Genomic DNA, 16,885 nt, shown 5'->3' with positions numbered 1-16,885 from the left:
TTTGCTTCTCAGCCTTTTCTCCTTCTGTCTGGGACGGTTGGAACTGGAACCCGTGAGGAGGAAGATGATGAAATATTCTCAGATGATTGCATCCTGTAAGCATTCCCACAGATCCTTTTCATGCATTAAAATAGCGCATAAGTAAAAGTAATAGAGACATGTCGTCAAATCTTTTCACCTTGCACTCATCAGGACAAACACAGGAATGCCAAATTTCAAACTATCACAACGATTTTTACTACAGGGTAAAAGTTGATTAGTTGACAAGTTGAGTCTGATTGGTCAAGGCATTGCCATGGAGAAAGTAAATTATAAGCTCCCAAGCTTCTGGATAATTCAAAATTGGTTCAAGGCTTGACATATTCCTTTTGTTTCCAAAGAATGAGTCGCTCCTTGAGAATATGTGTTGTTTCTAGCAAGGGTAATTGAGCCAGTTACAAGCTCAACAGATTATCTTAAATTGACTGTTAGTGTAGTTATTAGCTCACTCAGGATTATTCAGCAAGTGCTGCGGAATCACATCTAACAGATGTTTGACCTCATGTGCATCTATGCCCTGACACTCACCCCCACCCCACATGTCAAGGATCAATTCTATGAGGTAATTAATGCTGCCATCAGTAGAATTCCCAGCACTGAGGGACTGTGCCTTCTAGGGGACTTCAACACAAGGGTGAGTACCAATGAAACAGCTAGGCCAATGTGCATAGGATGCCAGGGAATCAGCAAGATGAATAGGACAGAGGTTGCTGGAGTTATTAGCACAGACTCTGTGATGAACGGCTACTTCCAAACCAAGCCGTGCCACAAGGTGTCCTGGAGACATCTGAGATCATGCCACCTGTACCAGACACATCTCATCATCACCCAGACATATATCATCACTCATAACTATCACAGTGCTGACTGTGACTGACCGCTCCCTGGTGCGTAGCAAGATCAGACTTCAGCCAAGGAAACTATAGTGCTCCAAGAAGAAAGGTCGTCTTTGTGATATCATTGACCCAGAAAGGACCCAGGAGTCCTTCAACATCCTCAATCAGTCTCTTTCAGACAACAACGCCTAAAGCCAGAGTGCAGTGTCAAAGTGGGGTCATCTGCATGACACCATCTATAACTCTGATCTCTTTCCCAGTATGCAGTGAGTACAGAGAAATGCTGACTGGTTTGAGGCTTCTTGGATTGAAATGGCGCCAGTTACTGTAACCAAGAGGAGAGCCCTCATGAACTACAAGCAAGTCCTCAGCAAACAATCTAGACGCTCTCAGATCTACCAGAATCAAGTTTCAGCAGACTGCTCGGCACTGCGCCAGTCAATACTGGTTGAAACTCTGCAACAGCATACCATCTGCTGCTGGATCCAGAAATGCTAGATGGATGTATGAAGGAATCAAGAAAGCAACAAACCCAACAGTAACCAAATCAGGTTCCTTGAAGACAAAGACAAATCACTGAACCCAGCAAGCAGATGGAAAGGTGGATGAAGCACTACCTCGAACTCAACAGAACAAAGAGCATTGTCACTAAAGAAATTCTCAGCGCCATTCCTGACTTTCCTGTTGTGGGGGAGCTGTATGGTGAGCCCACTATAGAAGAGCTCAACAAGGCCATTGAGCCAATGGAGCCGTCACTGACTTGAGAGCAAGCGTGCTGAGGTCTCTGCACTCAAGTGTACTTCCATATTCAGCATTCTGTCCTGCCAAGAAATGCCCCATATTCATCTGAGGCAGAGGAGATGGAAGTTGTTCAGCTGCTTTCCTTGTTTGCATAAGTTTTCCATGCCTCGCTACTGTAAAGGAGGATACTGAGAACACAAAGGTAAAAGCAAAAAACTGCGGATGCTGGAAATCCAAAACAAAAACAAAAAATAAAAATACCTGGAAAAACTCAGCAGGTCTGACAGCATCTGCGGAGAGGAACACAGTTAACGTTTCGAGTCCGAATGACTCTTCAACAGAACTAAGGAAAAATAGAAGAGAGGTGAAATATAAGCTGGTTTAAGGGGGGGTGGGACAAGTAGAGCTGGATAGAGGGACAGTGATAGGTGGAGATTGCCAAAAGATGTCATAGACTAAAGGACAAAGAGGTGTTGACGGTGGTGATATTAGCTAAGAAATGTGCTAATAGGTGACATTAAGGGTAGAAAGCAGGACGAGCAAGGTACAGATAGCCCTAGTGGGGGTGGGGTGGGGGGAAGGGATCGAAATAGGCTAAGAGGTAGAGATAAAACAATGGATGAAAATACATTTAAAAATAATGGAAATAGGTGGGAAAAGAAAAATCTATATAAATTATTGGAAAAAATGGTGATCGGAAAGGGGGTGGGGATGAAGGAGAGAGTTCATGATGTAAAGTTGTTGAACTCAATATTCAGTCCGGAAGGCTGTAAAGTGCCTAGTCAGAAGATGAGGTGCTGTTCCTCCAGTTTGCGTTGAGCTTCACTGGAACAATGCAGCAGGCCAAGGGCGGACATGTGGGCATGAGAGCAGGGTGGAGTTTTGAAATGGCAAGCGACAGGGAGGTGTGGGTCATGCTTGCGGACAGACCGAAGGTGTTCCGCAAAGCGGTCACCCAGTCTGCGTTTGGTCTCTCCAATGTAGAGGAAACCGCATTGGGAGCAACGAATGCAGTAGACTAAATTGAGGGAAGTGCAAGTGAAATGCTGCTTTCAATGTTTCCAATGCAACTAGAATGGAGACAAGAAATTTTGGAACAAAACCAAAGGGGAAAAAACTGGCACCAGAGAAATAGATGCTATGTTTTTCTGAGGTTTCTGTGCAATTGCCACATGCTAGGTACTGTTTTCTTAATTCATCAACTGAAGTTACTCGTACCAGCATTGTCATTATTTAGCTCAAAATATTGATTCCAGCTGACTGACTTGATGTTAGTAGGGGAAAATCAAATGATCTACTTCAGCTGGATAACATATAGAAATTATCACCATTAGATTTTGCAGAAATTAAGGTTGCAGAGTATCAATCCACAATGACTATCTCACTCTGCTGATATCCAATTGACAATGTCGCTGGCATATTAATCTGTGCTGATGATTCTCTCCAATAGTGGGCAAATGCACGTTGCAGTTCCTTTTACGGTACCAGAGTATCTTCGCAGTCAGCTTGATGAGTTTGAAGATATTTATGATCCTCAACTATGCAGCAGTCATTACCAGCGGGTCCTAGACAATAACCCTGATCCAAAACGTGAAAGCCTATATGAGTAAGTATACATTTCTATTACCTTCTAGATGGATGCAAGATGTGAATTGGCATTAATAGTATCATATTCATCAATGTTATGTTTCTAAAATCCCCTAATATGCTCTGCGTTAATATCATAGATTAACTTAAAATTTTTAAATGACTCAGCTTCCAGAGCTTTTTGGGGAAAGTGTTCTGAATTCTACGACCCTTTGTGTGGAAAAGTTCTTCCTAAATGGCTAAGCTGTAATCCCATTTCGATTGTTCTCCAGTGACATCTGCTCTAATGTGTGCAATTGTGAATGTTGGGTCAAGGACAGGGTTGGGCCTGATCAAATATCTTGTTCATGTTCATTTGCCTAGGATCATGATGAGGTAGTGGAGGGCAACCAGTACACATGGAACCTCCATGCGATAAGGAAGGGATGACCTGAAAAAAAAATACATTCGACTAGTTTCTTTTTGTAACAGTAGTTTGCATTCTGCAAATTGTACATCGGCATTTAGCATTCAGCATCTAAGATGAGTAGTTATTGACATTTGAAATGAGTGGCAAACAGTTCTCATTCAGTAGTCACTGTGGTACTGTAACATCACCTGTTTAATTGAGACTGGATACAAAAGGACATTCATTGGTTTAACTCACTGCAACATTTAGCCTTTCTTCCTCAATTCATTCTTATTGTATAACCTAAAAAGAATACAGTTATGCAATTTTAAGTTATAAAGTTTGCTCATTGGATATAGGTTACAACCCAGGAGATTCCATTTGAGAACAACATAGGATATATTATGAAATGTATTTAGATTGTACAAAGAAAAGTACAGCACAGGAACAGGCCCTTCGGCCCTCCAAGCCTGCGCCCATCATATTGCCCGTCAACTAAAACATTTTGCACTTCCGGGGTCCATATCCCTCTATTCCCACCCCATTTATGTATTTGTCAAGCTGCCTCTTAAACACGACTATCATACCTGCTTCCACCACCACCTCTGGCAGCGAATTCCAGACACTCACTACCCTCTGCGTAAAAAAACTTGCCCCGCACATCACCTCTATAGTTTTCTCCTCTCACCTTAAATCTATGTCCCCTTGTAATTGACTCTTCCACCCTGGGAAAAAGCTTCTGACTATCTACTCTGTCCATGCCACTCATAATTTTGTAAACTTATATCAAGTCGCCCCTCAATCTCCGTCACTCTAGTGAGAACAATCTGAGTTTCTCCAACCTCTCCTCATACCTAATAACCTCCAGACCAGGCAGCATCCTGGTATACCTCCTCTGCACCCTCTCCAATGCCTCCATATCCTTCTGGTAATGTGGCGACCAGAATTGCACGCAATATTCCAAGTGTGGCCTAACCAAGGTTCTATACAGCTGCAGCATGACTTCCCAGCTTTTATACTCAATACCCCGCCAATGAAGGCAAGCATGCCATATGCCTTCCTGACTACCTTATCCACCTGCGTTGCCACTTTCAGTGACCTGTGGACCTGTACACCCAGATCCCTCTGCCCGTCAATGCACTTAAGGGTTCTGCCATTTACTGTATAATTCCTGCCTGTATTAGACCTTCCAAAATGCATTACTTCGCATTTGTCCGGATTAACCTCCATCTGCCATTTCTGCGCCCAAGTCTCCAGCTGATCTATATCCTGTTGTATCCTTTGTCAATCCTCTTCACTATCTGCAACTCCTCCAACCTTAGTGATGAATAAATGGGGGAATGAAATCATAAAATGCTGAAAATCTAAAATAGAATAGAAAATACGAGAAGTGCGCAATAGATCAGTTAATACCTGAAAGAATAAAGTAGGGTAATGTTTGAATTGGGACTGGGTGCTGATGTTGCCCCACTGAAACATTACCCTACATTTTGACAATTGACTTAATACAGTTCCAGTATTTTCAGTTTTTAGCACTTGTAAAGCAGATGTGTATGCTACCAGCATTTAACCAACATTACTGCCTCAGGTATAACATACTGTGATGTCTTATTTTTCTTCCCTGCTTCACTCCCTCCCCACCCCCAAACCCCATTCTCTTTTCTCCTAGTTACTTTGCCCAAATTCTGAACGAGCATGGTCCAATGGAAATTGATGACCCGATGTTAGTTAGCGAGTTTGAAAACTTCCCACCGGAGGCCCAAGAGCTGGTGCAAAATTCAGGTGGTTTGAAATCATTCCTTATGGAATCACTACGATTTGTGGTGATTAACAATCTGATAGGACTGATGAAGCATGCGGTACAATTGAAGAGCTTGGCTTTAAACGCAGCAACCAGGGGCACCGAAGAATCAAAGAACAACTCAGATGAAGTTTCTAATGAAAGCTTACGTCCAGCGGCTCATCTCAATCCCACTGCTAAAGAATTTAAACCCGTGTCTTTTCATCAATCATCTTTATCATGTCCATCAGTTACAAATTCACTAAGTGAAATACAGAATCTTAATCAGCATTTACATTATGATGCTGAACTAGGAATTAATATTTCAACAGATAATATGTATATGAATATTAATCCATACTCTGATGAATCCATACCAGATATTCATAGTACAGACATCAGCTTATTGGATCATAATTTGAAGACTAGTGATCCATTGACAGATCATTACTTAGGTGCAGTTGCTTCTGCCTCTCAATCTTCTTCAGTTTTCAATCCGACATTCTGTAGTGATGTATCATCTAGTACTATGCACTCTGACATATCGCAAGTAATCCCTGTTTTTTCAAATCTACCTATTACTAATTATAATTACCAGTTTCATTCTCTCAATTCTGATGGAGAATGTAACCCCATGACAAATGAAATAGAAAATATGAGACTTTCATCTACTAGTGCTAATACAATAGTAATGGACGCACTTGAAGAAATACCTCACAGCAATTTTAAGCCTGAAGACACGAATGGTGCACCAAACAAGATGAGCAGTGAGGAGTCCAATAATACAAGTAACAATAAATGTGAGAATAAACGAGGACCATTACTAAGGACCATTGCAGTACAGGTAAGGAGAATTATTTGTAGGTTTTATCATGGGTTATTGTAACTGCTTGTTCTGGTTTAACTAGTTACAAACACTTAGAGAGAAAGGGGAGGTGTTAGGAACAGACATGTCATTCTAAATAACAATGATACGACTTATTCTGTGAACCATAAATCGTTCTTCATTAAAGGAGAAACGAGGAGCATGGAAATAAACATCTCACTTCTGTACCAGAGTTTCAGAAGTAATAAGGTAATGACTCCAAAAGGAAGCGTAATCTTTAAGCAATGAGGTTTTTCTGTTATAGATTTAATTCTGTTGCTTTTTTTAAAAAAAAAAGCATTTTTAGGAATAGTTGATAAAATCATTATGGAGTTCTAACTTGCTATTTCAAAATAAACGATTCACTATAATATCATATGGAACAGAAATGAAATACTGTTCGCTTCATTATGATTCTGGAGCCAGCATTTCCTAGATGGTTACAGGAGAAGGAAAGAATTGGGCGAGTACTTTTTAAATAAATTATTCCTCCTTTGGACTCAAAGTTATCTGTTATCTATAGGGACCTGCCATTACATGTCATGGCTATAGAAACTTCACTGACTTTGTTGGGACTAATTCCTTTGGTGTGACGCAAGGACGGATAGGGGGGTGATGGTGGTTGTCCGGAATTACAAGAAACTACTGTTAAAGAAGGGTGTGCACGAGTGACGGTTGATGCAGCAGGGGAGTTAATTGGGCAGATAACAAATTAAATTACGTGTGGACTCTGGGTCGTTCATCAAGTATATGATGAATGAAATTGTCAGGGTGAGTGATGGTAGGTTACAATATCTAGACAGTGACAAAACAATTAAAATATAATTAAAAATAACCAGGATAGTAGAATACAAGTTTACAGAGACTACTTGAAAGCTGGTAATGGTTTACGTGAAGTATACTGACCAGTTCTGGTCACCAGAATACAAGAAGCATATCAATACTTTGGATATTGTGCACAGAAGAAATAAGACTAGCTGCAAATGTAAACAGGATCAGCAATAAGCAAAGATTAGTAGTATTTAACTCAATAAACATAGCTTCCCAAACAAAAACCAAAAGCATGTTTATCTTTTCTTAAAAAGTAAACATTCTATATGCAAATCAATATGTCTCATGATGATGGCTCTTCGCTTTAACACAGAGTGAGGCAGTATATGTTGCTCAGCAGAATAAGAAGGCCATGTGCTACGTTGAAAATAAGCGTCTTGGGGGTGATGGAGAGGACCTGGGGGTACAGACATGAAAATCACTAAAAGCATTGCAGGTTGATAAGGCCATTAAATAAAAAAGCACTGAGGTTCATTAATAGAGGGATAGAATCGAAAAGCAGAAAAGTTATGCTAAGCTTGCATAGAACCTTAGATCACACTTGAAATACCTTGCACTGCAAGTTTTATGTTCCGTATTATAAATAGGACATAAAGTTACAGGAGATGGGCAAAATAATTACTAGAACGGTACCATAACACAGGTCATACTTATCAGGAAAGATTCTGAACAGACTGTGGCTCTTTTCTGTAGGAAAAGGAAGACTGAAGGCTGATCTGATGGAGGTCTTTAAGATTGTGAAAGGACTGGTTAGGGTAGACATAGAGAAGATATTTCCATTTATGGGTGAGACCAGAAGGAGGAGTCATAAGTAAAAGATGGTCGGTAGTAAAGCTAATAGAGAATTCAGGAGAAACTTCTTCACCCAGAGTAATTAAAATGTGGAACTCGCTACCATAAGGAATATTTGAAGTAAACTGTATAGATGCATTTAGGGCAAGTTAGATAACCATAAGGCAAAAAGAAATAGAAAGGTTTGTTGGTGGTGTTGGATGAAGTAGAATGGGTTGAGGCTCGTGCAGAGCATAAACAAGTAGTCTGGATTTATTGAGCCTTGTGACCTGTTTCTGTGCTATAAATACTTTGTAATTATTACTAAATCAAGATGATCCAGCCACTAGAAGAAAAGATGCATTGAATCAGGAAATGCTGTTGTGCAGATGCAAATCTTGAATTTTAAAATCCTGTAGATTGAGGAGAGTTCAGAAGTTCCACAGTTTTGAAGTCCCAGGAAAATAATTAATAATTTTTAGCCAGCATTGGGTAGATGGAAATTAGGTGAAATTGTTCTAATAGTTATTTTTGTATAATTCAATGCTTATTTTTGAAAATACCTTTATCTGATTTTGTTATAGGCTCATCAAGAATCTTTATGTAATACCAAAATCAATACTGATCCTTTTCAACCATTTGAAAATCAACAGGTAAGTGATGAAAGAAAGAACTTGCATTTATATAGTGCCTTTCACAGCCTTCCCAAAGCTTCGTGCAATCCATAAATTGCTTTTTGATCAATTTGCACACAGCATGACCTCAAACAGTGATGAGATAAATGACCAGATAACTTGTTTTGTTGATGTTAGTTGAGGGATTAGTACTGGAAGAACCTCCCTGCTTTTCAACTGGTTGTAAGTGGTTTTCCTTTTGGTCCATATGAACATGAATTCGGAGCAGGAGAAGGCCTTTTGGCTCCTTGAGCCTGCTCTGCCATTCAATAAGATCATGGCTGATCTGATTGTGGCCTCGACTCCACTTTCCGTTTTTAGTTTAATGTATCAACTAAAAGGCAACCTCTCCGACACTTCGGTGCAGTACTGAGGGAGTGCTGCACTATCGGCCTGGATTATGTGCTCAAGTCTCTGGATGAGGCTTGAAGCCCTGATCTTCCGAGTGTACTACTGAGCTGCAAGTTTCCAACACTGTACCATATGAACTGTTAAACAACCTTGATAAATCTAATAATTTGTTGCTTGGTGTCATCAATAGGGTGATATTTTGAGGATTGAGAAAGAGCACAATGTTCTGCAGAAACAGCTGCAAGAAGCAGAAGAAAAATATGACCAGCTTGCAGTTCGCAGCAAAAACGAAATTACTGCACTTGAAGATAAGATGTCTGAATTCATAGAGAAAAATGAGGTACCTGCATATTTTTTCTACCTAGGATTTGTATATTAAAGCTCAGATCTGCAGTCACATCAATATAAATTCTTATGTGCAACTTTCGGCTAGAAACTGCAAACTTCTCACTGTAAACAAAATTATTTCTTCCTGCCTGCTGTGTCACTGTGATACCTTAGTTTTACGTCTAAGCTCCTTAGCTTGTATTGTTCTAACTAGTTTTACTTCTTCCTAAATTGACATATGTTTTTGTTTTAATTTAAGGATAAATAATAAAACCAAACTACTGCATTTTTAAAAATAATTATGGGACTTTTTAATATTGGGGCCTGAATTACATCTGCAGACTGTGTTGAAAATGTCCCCCTGCCTTCAAACGTTGTTTATCTCAGGCCTACACAATAGATCTTGCTTCCCTTTGAGGTAGATTTTAAATGTGATTGTGTAAAGCAGGTGGTAGCAAATTGCAGCATGTATTTACATCTCTCCCAATTTTTATTTCTTTTAAAGTCAATGGAAGTAAAAACTTTTTAGAGATTTAAAATGGGATGCCAATTTGCTATCACCCATTTTACACAATCACACGAGTTTAAAATCTACCCTTGTGTGCAGCACCATGAGCAGTTAACTAAAACTATTATAAAGGTCTTGCATATAGAATGAACTGCCTGTTGTGTCACATTTGCCGGAATACGTTCCATCAATTTAAATAAGCACTTGGTAGTCAAAGCATTTTGGAAATGCACTAATTTATAAAGTTTCTCTGCAGCTACTAAAATCTGAGCTTGACTTGCTACGCCAAGACTTGGAGAGTGAAATCAAGAAGAGTCAACAAGAAAAGCGAGAAAATAGTGAAGCCTTAAAGATACTGAAATCGAAAGTTAAATCTCTTGCTGAACTGAATCAGATGTAAGTAAAATTAGGATCCAGGATTTACCTAGTTAGAATAACTGCCAGCCTTTTGCTGACATGAGACATAGCAAAGCTAGCTAATTTATCTGTGCATGTATGGACCAAATATGTATTTGACAGAAACTGTGTTTTCTCATTGCATTGAAATGGAAAAGACCCTGTTTATGTGGCCCAGGAAGTTTCTAGATGAGGATATCCCATTTATTTTCCATGCGTGGATTTAGACCTAATAATAAGTATTCAAAATGATTAAAATAAATTACAAAGTTGCTCCAAGCAAACTATTCACTAAAATGAAACATTCCAATGCCATCAGAAATGAGTTAAAAATTAGGTCTGAGAGGGAAGTCAGTCAAATCATGGGATTGCCAGAGCCCAGAAAGTCAGATTCCAGTGAGGGCCCTTCACGGGAGAGTTACAGTTCCAGCGGGTTCAGCTAGCTGAAGCAGGAGTTGCAGAATTCCTTTAAAGTTAATGGTGATGCGATGAGATTGGTATACAGAGCCTTGGGGCAGAAATTTTCACTTAATGGACGGGCGCGCACCCAGCCCGCTCGAGCATGAAATGACGCACGTTGACGTTGGCTGAGAGTGCTGACATCAACACAAAGTCGCGCGATAGTTCGGTAGACGGGCACGTACCGGAGCCGGTAGCATGCCCGCGGACAATTAAAAGGTCTGTTAAGTCCATTAAGTAATCAATTAAATTAAATTTTTCGCTACCCATCCAACCTAATGGTTGGCAGGCAGACGATAAGGCCAAGCGGCCTTTGCATTTTTTGGAAACCTCATCCACGGGTGGATGAGTCACATTTGCATTTTTTTTTTTACATTTTTTTTTCAGATCTCCTCTTCTTCCTGAGGCAGCTCTGTGCCTCAGAGAAATTATGAAGCGCTCATTCGCACACGTGCGAAGTTTGCGCTCGACCCGCTTGCCCTCCTCTCTCTCTCTCTCTCCACCCCACCCCCAGCACCCAGTGCTGCCACTTATGTTTCACGCTGGGCGAGCCTTAATTGGCCCGCCAATGTGAAATCACAGTGCGGTGCCAATTGTGGTCAGCTTCCCGACCGCCCCCATCGAGCACCCCCACCAAGGGCAAAATTTTGCCCTTGGTTTGTTCAGCAGATGACAGGAATCTTCCAGAGAAGCAGGCTTCAAGGAGGCTTAGACTTGATGCAGGCTGCTGGTCAGCCTGGAGTCCTGCTGTGGTTTTTGCAGGCTGGAGGTTAAACAGCAGACTGAGTTTTGAGTCTTGGAATGTAATATTAAAAATTTCCAAAGGGCAGAAGCTTGGGTCATTTGATGCCCATTAATGAGTCAGTTGCAGGCTAACAAGCAGTTTCTATACCTCTGGTCAAAATCCATTGTTCACCTTAGATGGTGACGATTAGCACCTCCAAAGGTATAATGATTTTCGATGGCTCTCCCATTGTTATAGGACCAGGCTGGGGAGAAAGGTTGTCTGCAGGTCCCTGGTTTTGTTGATTATAATGTGTCCTCACAATGAGAGGTGTAAAATTCCACAAGGATGAGAGTTGAGCTTTTGTCCTATAACTGCTGTTGGAAGTTTTCAGAAACTGTAGCCAACTTGTGAATCATGTGACCTGTAGCAACCATTGTTTGGTTCAGCAAAGTCCACTTTTTAAATAAGCAAAAAAGTAATGTTCGATTTAAACAGTTTATGATCTCTTTCATGTCTTAAGAACATGACATTAGTAAAAAAGATGGTTGTTTTTCTGTTTATCATTTACAAATGTTCAAATACATCATAAGTTTCAGCTTTGGTAGTGAACCCAGCTAAAGGAGCTTAATGTTTTTTATATAATGTTGAATCTGATATTGACTTGAAGCGTTCACTCCACTTCTCTCTTCACAGATGTTACTTGACCTGATAAACATGTCCAGCATGCTCTTTTTATTTCAGCATCTCCAGTATTTCACTTTTGTATTAGTGTTGTTTTGCAGGACTTAACACTAAACCAGTTAGTCTAATATGAGTAGTAGAATCTGTGATTAAGGACATGGTAATAGGGCACTCAGAAAATCATAATATGAAAAGGAAATCATGTTTGACAAATCTTAAGAATTTTCTGAGGGAATAACTAGTATATGTAACTTTATGGATAACTTAATGTAAAAGGAGGAACCAGTGATGTAGTGTACTTGGATTTTCAAAAAGTATTTGATAAGGTGCCACAAGAGAGGCTGTTATATAAAATTAGGAAAATAGGTTAATATATTAGCATAGATTGAGGATTGGTTAATGGACAAAGTGGAAGAAACAGGATATTTTCGGGTTGGCAGGCTGTAACTAGTGGGATACTGCAAGGATTGATATTGGTGTTGGGCCTCAGTACTAATGACTTAGGTGAGAGGACTGAGTGTTATGTATCGAGGTTTGCTGATGATACAAAGTCAGTTGGGAAAGTAATTGATGAGGATACAAGGAGGATGCAAGGAGGCTGCAGAGGGACAGAGATTGAACATGGCAGATTGTATTCAATGTGGCGAAGTTAGCCACTTTGGTAGGAAATTTTCTTTTAAAAAAAGCAGATTTTTTGAATGTTGAAAGACTAAAAAATGTTTGTATTTAGAGGGACCTGGGCACCCTTGTACATGAATCACAGTCAACAAGCAAATAGTATGTAACTGTTATTGCAAAGGGGTTGGAGCATAAGTGTAAAACAGCCTTGGTACAATCATGCACAGCATTGGTAAGGCCATACTTAAAGTATTAAATGCAATTTTGGTGTCTATACCTAAGGAAGGACACATTTCCCCTAGGGGGAGTGCAACAAAGGCCCCTGGGATGCATGATTTTCCTATGAGAACAAATTGAATAAACTAGGCCCATATTTCCTAGAGGTTAGATGAATGAAAGGTTATCTAATTGAAACATATAAAATTCTTAAGCAGCTTGACAGGGTAGATGCTGGGAAAAAGATCCCCCTGGCTGTGGAATCTAGAATGTGGGGTCAAAATAAGGGCTTGGCCATTTCTGTCTAATGTGAGGAGAAATCCCTTCACTCAAAGGGATGTGATTCTACCCCAGAGAGCTGTGGATATTCAGTCACTGAGTATATTCAAGACAGAGGTTGATGGATTTCTGGATACTAATGGAATTAAGGAATATTGGGTATAGTGCAAGTAGGTGGAGTTGAGGTAAAAGATCAGCCATGGGGCTGAATGGGGGAACCAGACTCAAACGGCCAAATGGTCTACTCCACCTCCTATTTCTTATGTTATTCCGTGGGCAAAATTAATATCTCTTCTTAGACAGTCGCCCAGGACTAAGGATGACTTGCTCCCACTCTGGTTCATTGAGTTCTGAGATAGCTAATAAGTCCAATGCGCAAGCAGACTCTGCCCCATGCAGGGCAGGTGGTGCTTGAAGAGTCAGGCAAATGAGGTGTTTGGAGGTTTGTGTACTCTCTCCAATGCCCCAACTTTGCCTTTGCCTGCTCCCAACATTATCTCTTGATGTGTTTATTGCCTTCCCATATAAACCTTCTCCATTTTGGTCACAAGTCAGGGACTCCCATGGGTCGGCAGAGATGTTTTCCCTCTTCAGTGACGCTTTGAGGACATCGCTAAAGCACTGTCCTCCTGGAAGTCTCTTGCAGTGACCGAGTTTTGTGTAGAACAGTTGCTTTAGGAGTTTGGTATCAGGTATATGAAAAACATGTCCCAGCCAGCGGTGCTGATTTTGCGTGATTAGCGCCTCAATGCTGGGCTTGGGAGAGGACATTGGAGGCTGTTGGACTGCCTTTCATGACACTGGATCTGGAGTATTAATACAATAGTCATTTGGTAGTATAGAAGTTGAATATTGCTGAAAAGAAAGACATATTGCTGAAGCTTTCAGTTTTGTACTCATCAGGACAAACTCAAGAATGCCAAATTTCAAACAATCACAACAATTTATACTACAGGAGAAAAGGTGCTGATTGTTTGGCAACTTAACAATCTACACTACCGGAGAATCCTGTTCGTTTAAGATTTGGCATTCTTGAGTTTGTCCTGATGAGTGCAAGACAGAAAGCTTTGGCAATATGTCCCTCTTTTCAGCATCATTAGTATAATAATATAGTTTGAAGTCAAGTGACTGAACAACTTATTAACTGAAAAAAAAATGTACTAGCTGCAATTCATGTCTGCGTGCAGCAATAGAAGTCCCATATCAATGGCAGATTTATGTTTTTAAGACATGTTGAGTCCTTCCAATTTTTCTGTTTTCATTACTATTTGGCCTGTAGGCAACCTTCCCAAAGCCTTTGCTTTTGCCTTTCTTTAAGCAGATTCTAGGTAACCACTTACTAATCTTTGTTTGATCAACACACTAAAGCTTCTCTCTGGCTTGGCCTCTGATATTGGGCCCACTTAGAAGTGGCCTGCTTTACAATTCTTTTGTCCCATCCTGCTATTGGAACATGCCTGATGTTTTATCTTAAGCTTGTAATGTCCTTTTTCTTATTTCCTCTGAAGGCACACTGAGAATATTCAGGAAAACGAACAGCTTTATGAAAAACGTTCTCAAGAATTTGAGGAAATAAGGCAAGATTTTTTTGGACTCTCAACAAAAGTTTCTAAAATATGTGTTTTATTACTGCACATATATTTAAAAAAGAAACAATAATAAAAAATAATTGAACATTCCTTTATGTCACTTAAAAGATAATTATTTTTGCTGAATCCTTAGTAATCAGTCATCAAGAGAAAAGAAAAAGCTGGAAGAAGCCATTAAAAAGAGTTCTGACATGTACCAAGAAACTAATAAAAGAGCCAGTGATGCAGAGGTAGAGATTTAAAGTTAATTTTCAATTTTATCTCATTTTTAATCCTCTCCTGAAGCCAGTGACTTGTGCCTGGGTACAGTCACACAGCCCCGGGGGCCCACTGGTACTGTTTCCAAGTTCTTGTTCTTATGTGTAAGGCTGGACAGTGAGTTTTAGCAACCCATTCACATGGGAGAGGCATATGAGGGCAATTAAGCAGCTCAGTTGGCTGACTACTGCACTTGAAGCCCAGATGCATTTGAATTTCAGTAGGCTCCACTAAGCTTTACATCCTTCCATGATAGTTAAATTTGGACCATATCTTTAAAGAGAACACTGCAGTCCCTAAGCAGTGCTTCCACCTGCTTGCAGTCTTTCTTTGCTGTTCAGCAATAAGTTAGGAATTACAGTTTGCAGTGGGATCTTTCTCTCTCCCAATACCACTGCTGTCTTTTCTCTTCATATGATATAAACCCAGTCCTCCTTACCTGACAATCTCAACAGCATTTCTTCCAGCCAGAGATACTGGGTTGCAATCTGAAGAACTGATTGCTTCTTTCCCAAACAATCTCCTTTTTCACCAAAATTAGCTGCAATGCACTCAATGTACCTATCTCTTGACAGATCAGGGTTTGAACCAGGTTCATCTAGACCTCCAAACTTCAAAGCTACACTAAGATAAATGCAAAAACTGCGGATGCTGGAAATCTGAAACAAAACAAATGCTGGAAAAACTCAGCAGGTTTTAACAGCATCTGTGGATAGAAAAATGAGAGTTAACGTTTCGAGTCCGTATGACTGTTCTTCAGAGCTGAAGAGAAGTAAAAATCCCAACGCGGTCTCTACATTGGAGAGACCAAACGCAGACTGGGTGACCGCTTTGAGGAACACCTTCGGTCTGCCTGCAAGCATGACCCAGACCTCCCTGTCACTTGCCATTTCAACACTCCACCCTGCTCTCATGCCCACATGTCCGCCCTTGACCTGCGGCGATGTTCCAGTGAAGCTCAAAGCGAACTGGAGGAACAGCACCTCATCTTCCGACTAGGCACTTTACAGCCTTCCGGATTTAACATTGAGTTCAACAGCTTCAGACCATGAACTCTCTCCTCTATCCCCACCCTTTTTTTATCCCTTTTTTAAATATTCATTTTTATTTTTGAATTATTATTTTTTATCCACTTATTTCTATTTTATCATTTTTATTCATTGTTTTGTCCCACCTTTTATCCTATTTTCGATATTTTTTCCCCACCGCCATCCCCTCCCCCCCCACCCCATGCCCACAAGGGCCATCTGTCACTTGTTCATGTTCTTTTCAGAGTACTTACCCTTGTCCTGCTATAACATTCTGCTTTCTTACCTTAATGCCACTCTCAGCACCTCCTTTAGCCCTCACCACTAACATTCACACCCCCTTTGTCCTTTTGCTCGCAACACCTTTGCCAATCTCTCCTTTGCCCCCACCTATCGCTGGCCTTCTACCCAGCTTCACCTGCTCCACCCCCTTAAACAGTATAAATTTCATCACATTTTTACTTCTCTTTAGCTCTGAAGAAGAGTCATATGGACTCGAAACATTAATTCTGTTTTTCTCTCCACAGATGGCTGTTAGACTTGCTGAGTTTTTCCAGCATTTTCTGTTTTTGTTTCAAAACTACATTTTTACTTAGCCATTAAGCTATTGGAGGAGCCGATAAAGGTCTGCAATTCAAACGTTACAATTCTGTGGTTTAATCTCAACAAATGTTGGCAAAGCTCATAGGACATAGTTTCATTCAGACGTGATCATTGAAGTTGGGAACAAAAGGTGATCTTTAATTAGTAAGAACCAGAAAATAATGTGGCTACATCTTGAGTATAGTTTTGAAGGCTGTCTTATTATTGTTTCATGGAAGTTGGGATTTTTTTTTTCGTAAAGTCAAGTTAAATCTTTATTTGATTGAAGTGGCATCTGTTACTTGTTTTAAAATTTTTGATCCTTCAATCATTTAATCTCTCCCTCATCTTTGC

The 16,885-nt window shown here is 40.2% G+C and overlaps 1 protein-coding gene across 1 annotated transcript in view; it reads left to right on the top strand.

Moving 5' to 3' along the window:
* The window catches only part of ttc3 (tetratricopeptide repeat domain 3), a 120,022-nt gene that overhangs the window by 83,440 nt on the left and 19,697 nt on the right, over positions 1–16,885 (top strand). The window contains exons 28-35 of the mRNA XM_078560306.1: positions 13–95; positions 3,067–3,222; positions 5,261–6,215; positions 8,423–8,491; positions 9,054–9,203; positions 9,955–10,094; positions 14,583–14,651; positions 14,797–14,893. Coding sequence (XP_078416432.1) covers positions 13–95; positions 3,067–3,222; positions 5,261–6,215; positions 8,423–8,491; positions 9,054–9,203; positions 9,955–10,094; positions 14,583–14,651; positions 14,797–14,893 — 1,719 coding nt within the window. The remainder of the gene's footprint in view (positions 1–12; positions 96–3,066; positions 3,223–5,260; positions 6,216–8,422; positions 8,492–9,053; positions 9,204–9,954; positions 10,095–14,582; positions 14,652–14,796; positions 14,894–16,885) is intronic.

This window comes from Cetorhinus maximus, chromosome 16 (assembly GCF_964194155.1).
Source record: "Cetorhinus maximus chromosome 16, sCetMax3.hap1.1, whole genome shotgun sequence".
Taxonomy (NCBI): Eukaryota; Metazoa; Chordata; class Chondrichthyes; order Lamniformes; family Cetorhinidae; genus Cetorhinus; species Cetorhinus maximus.
Note: the sequence above shows the minus strand (reverse complement) of the source record. Positions and strands in the feature narration are given on the sequence as shown.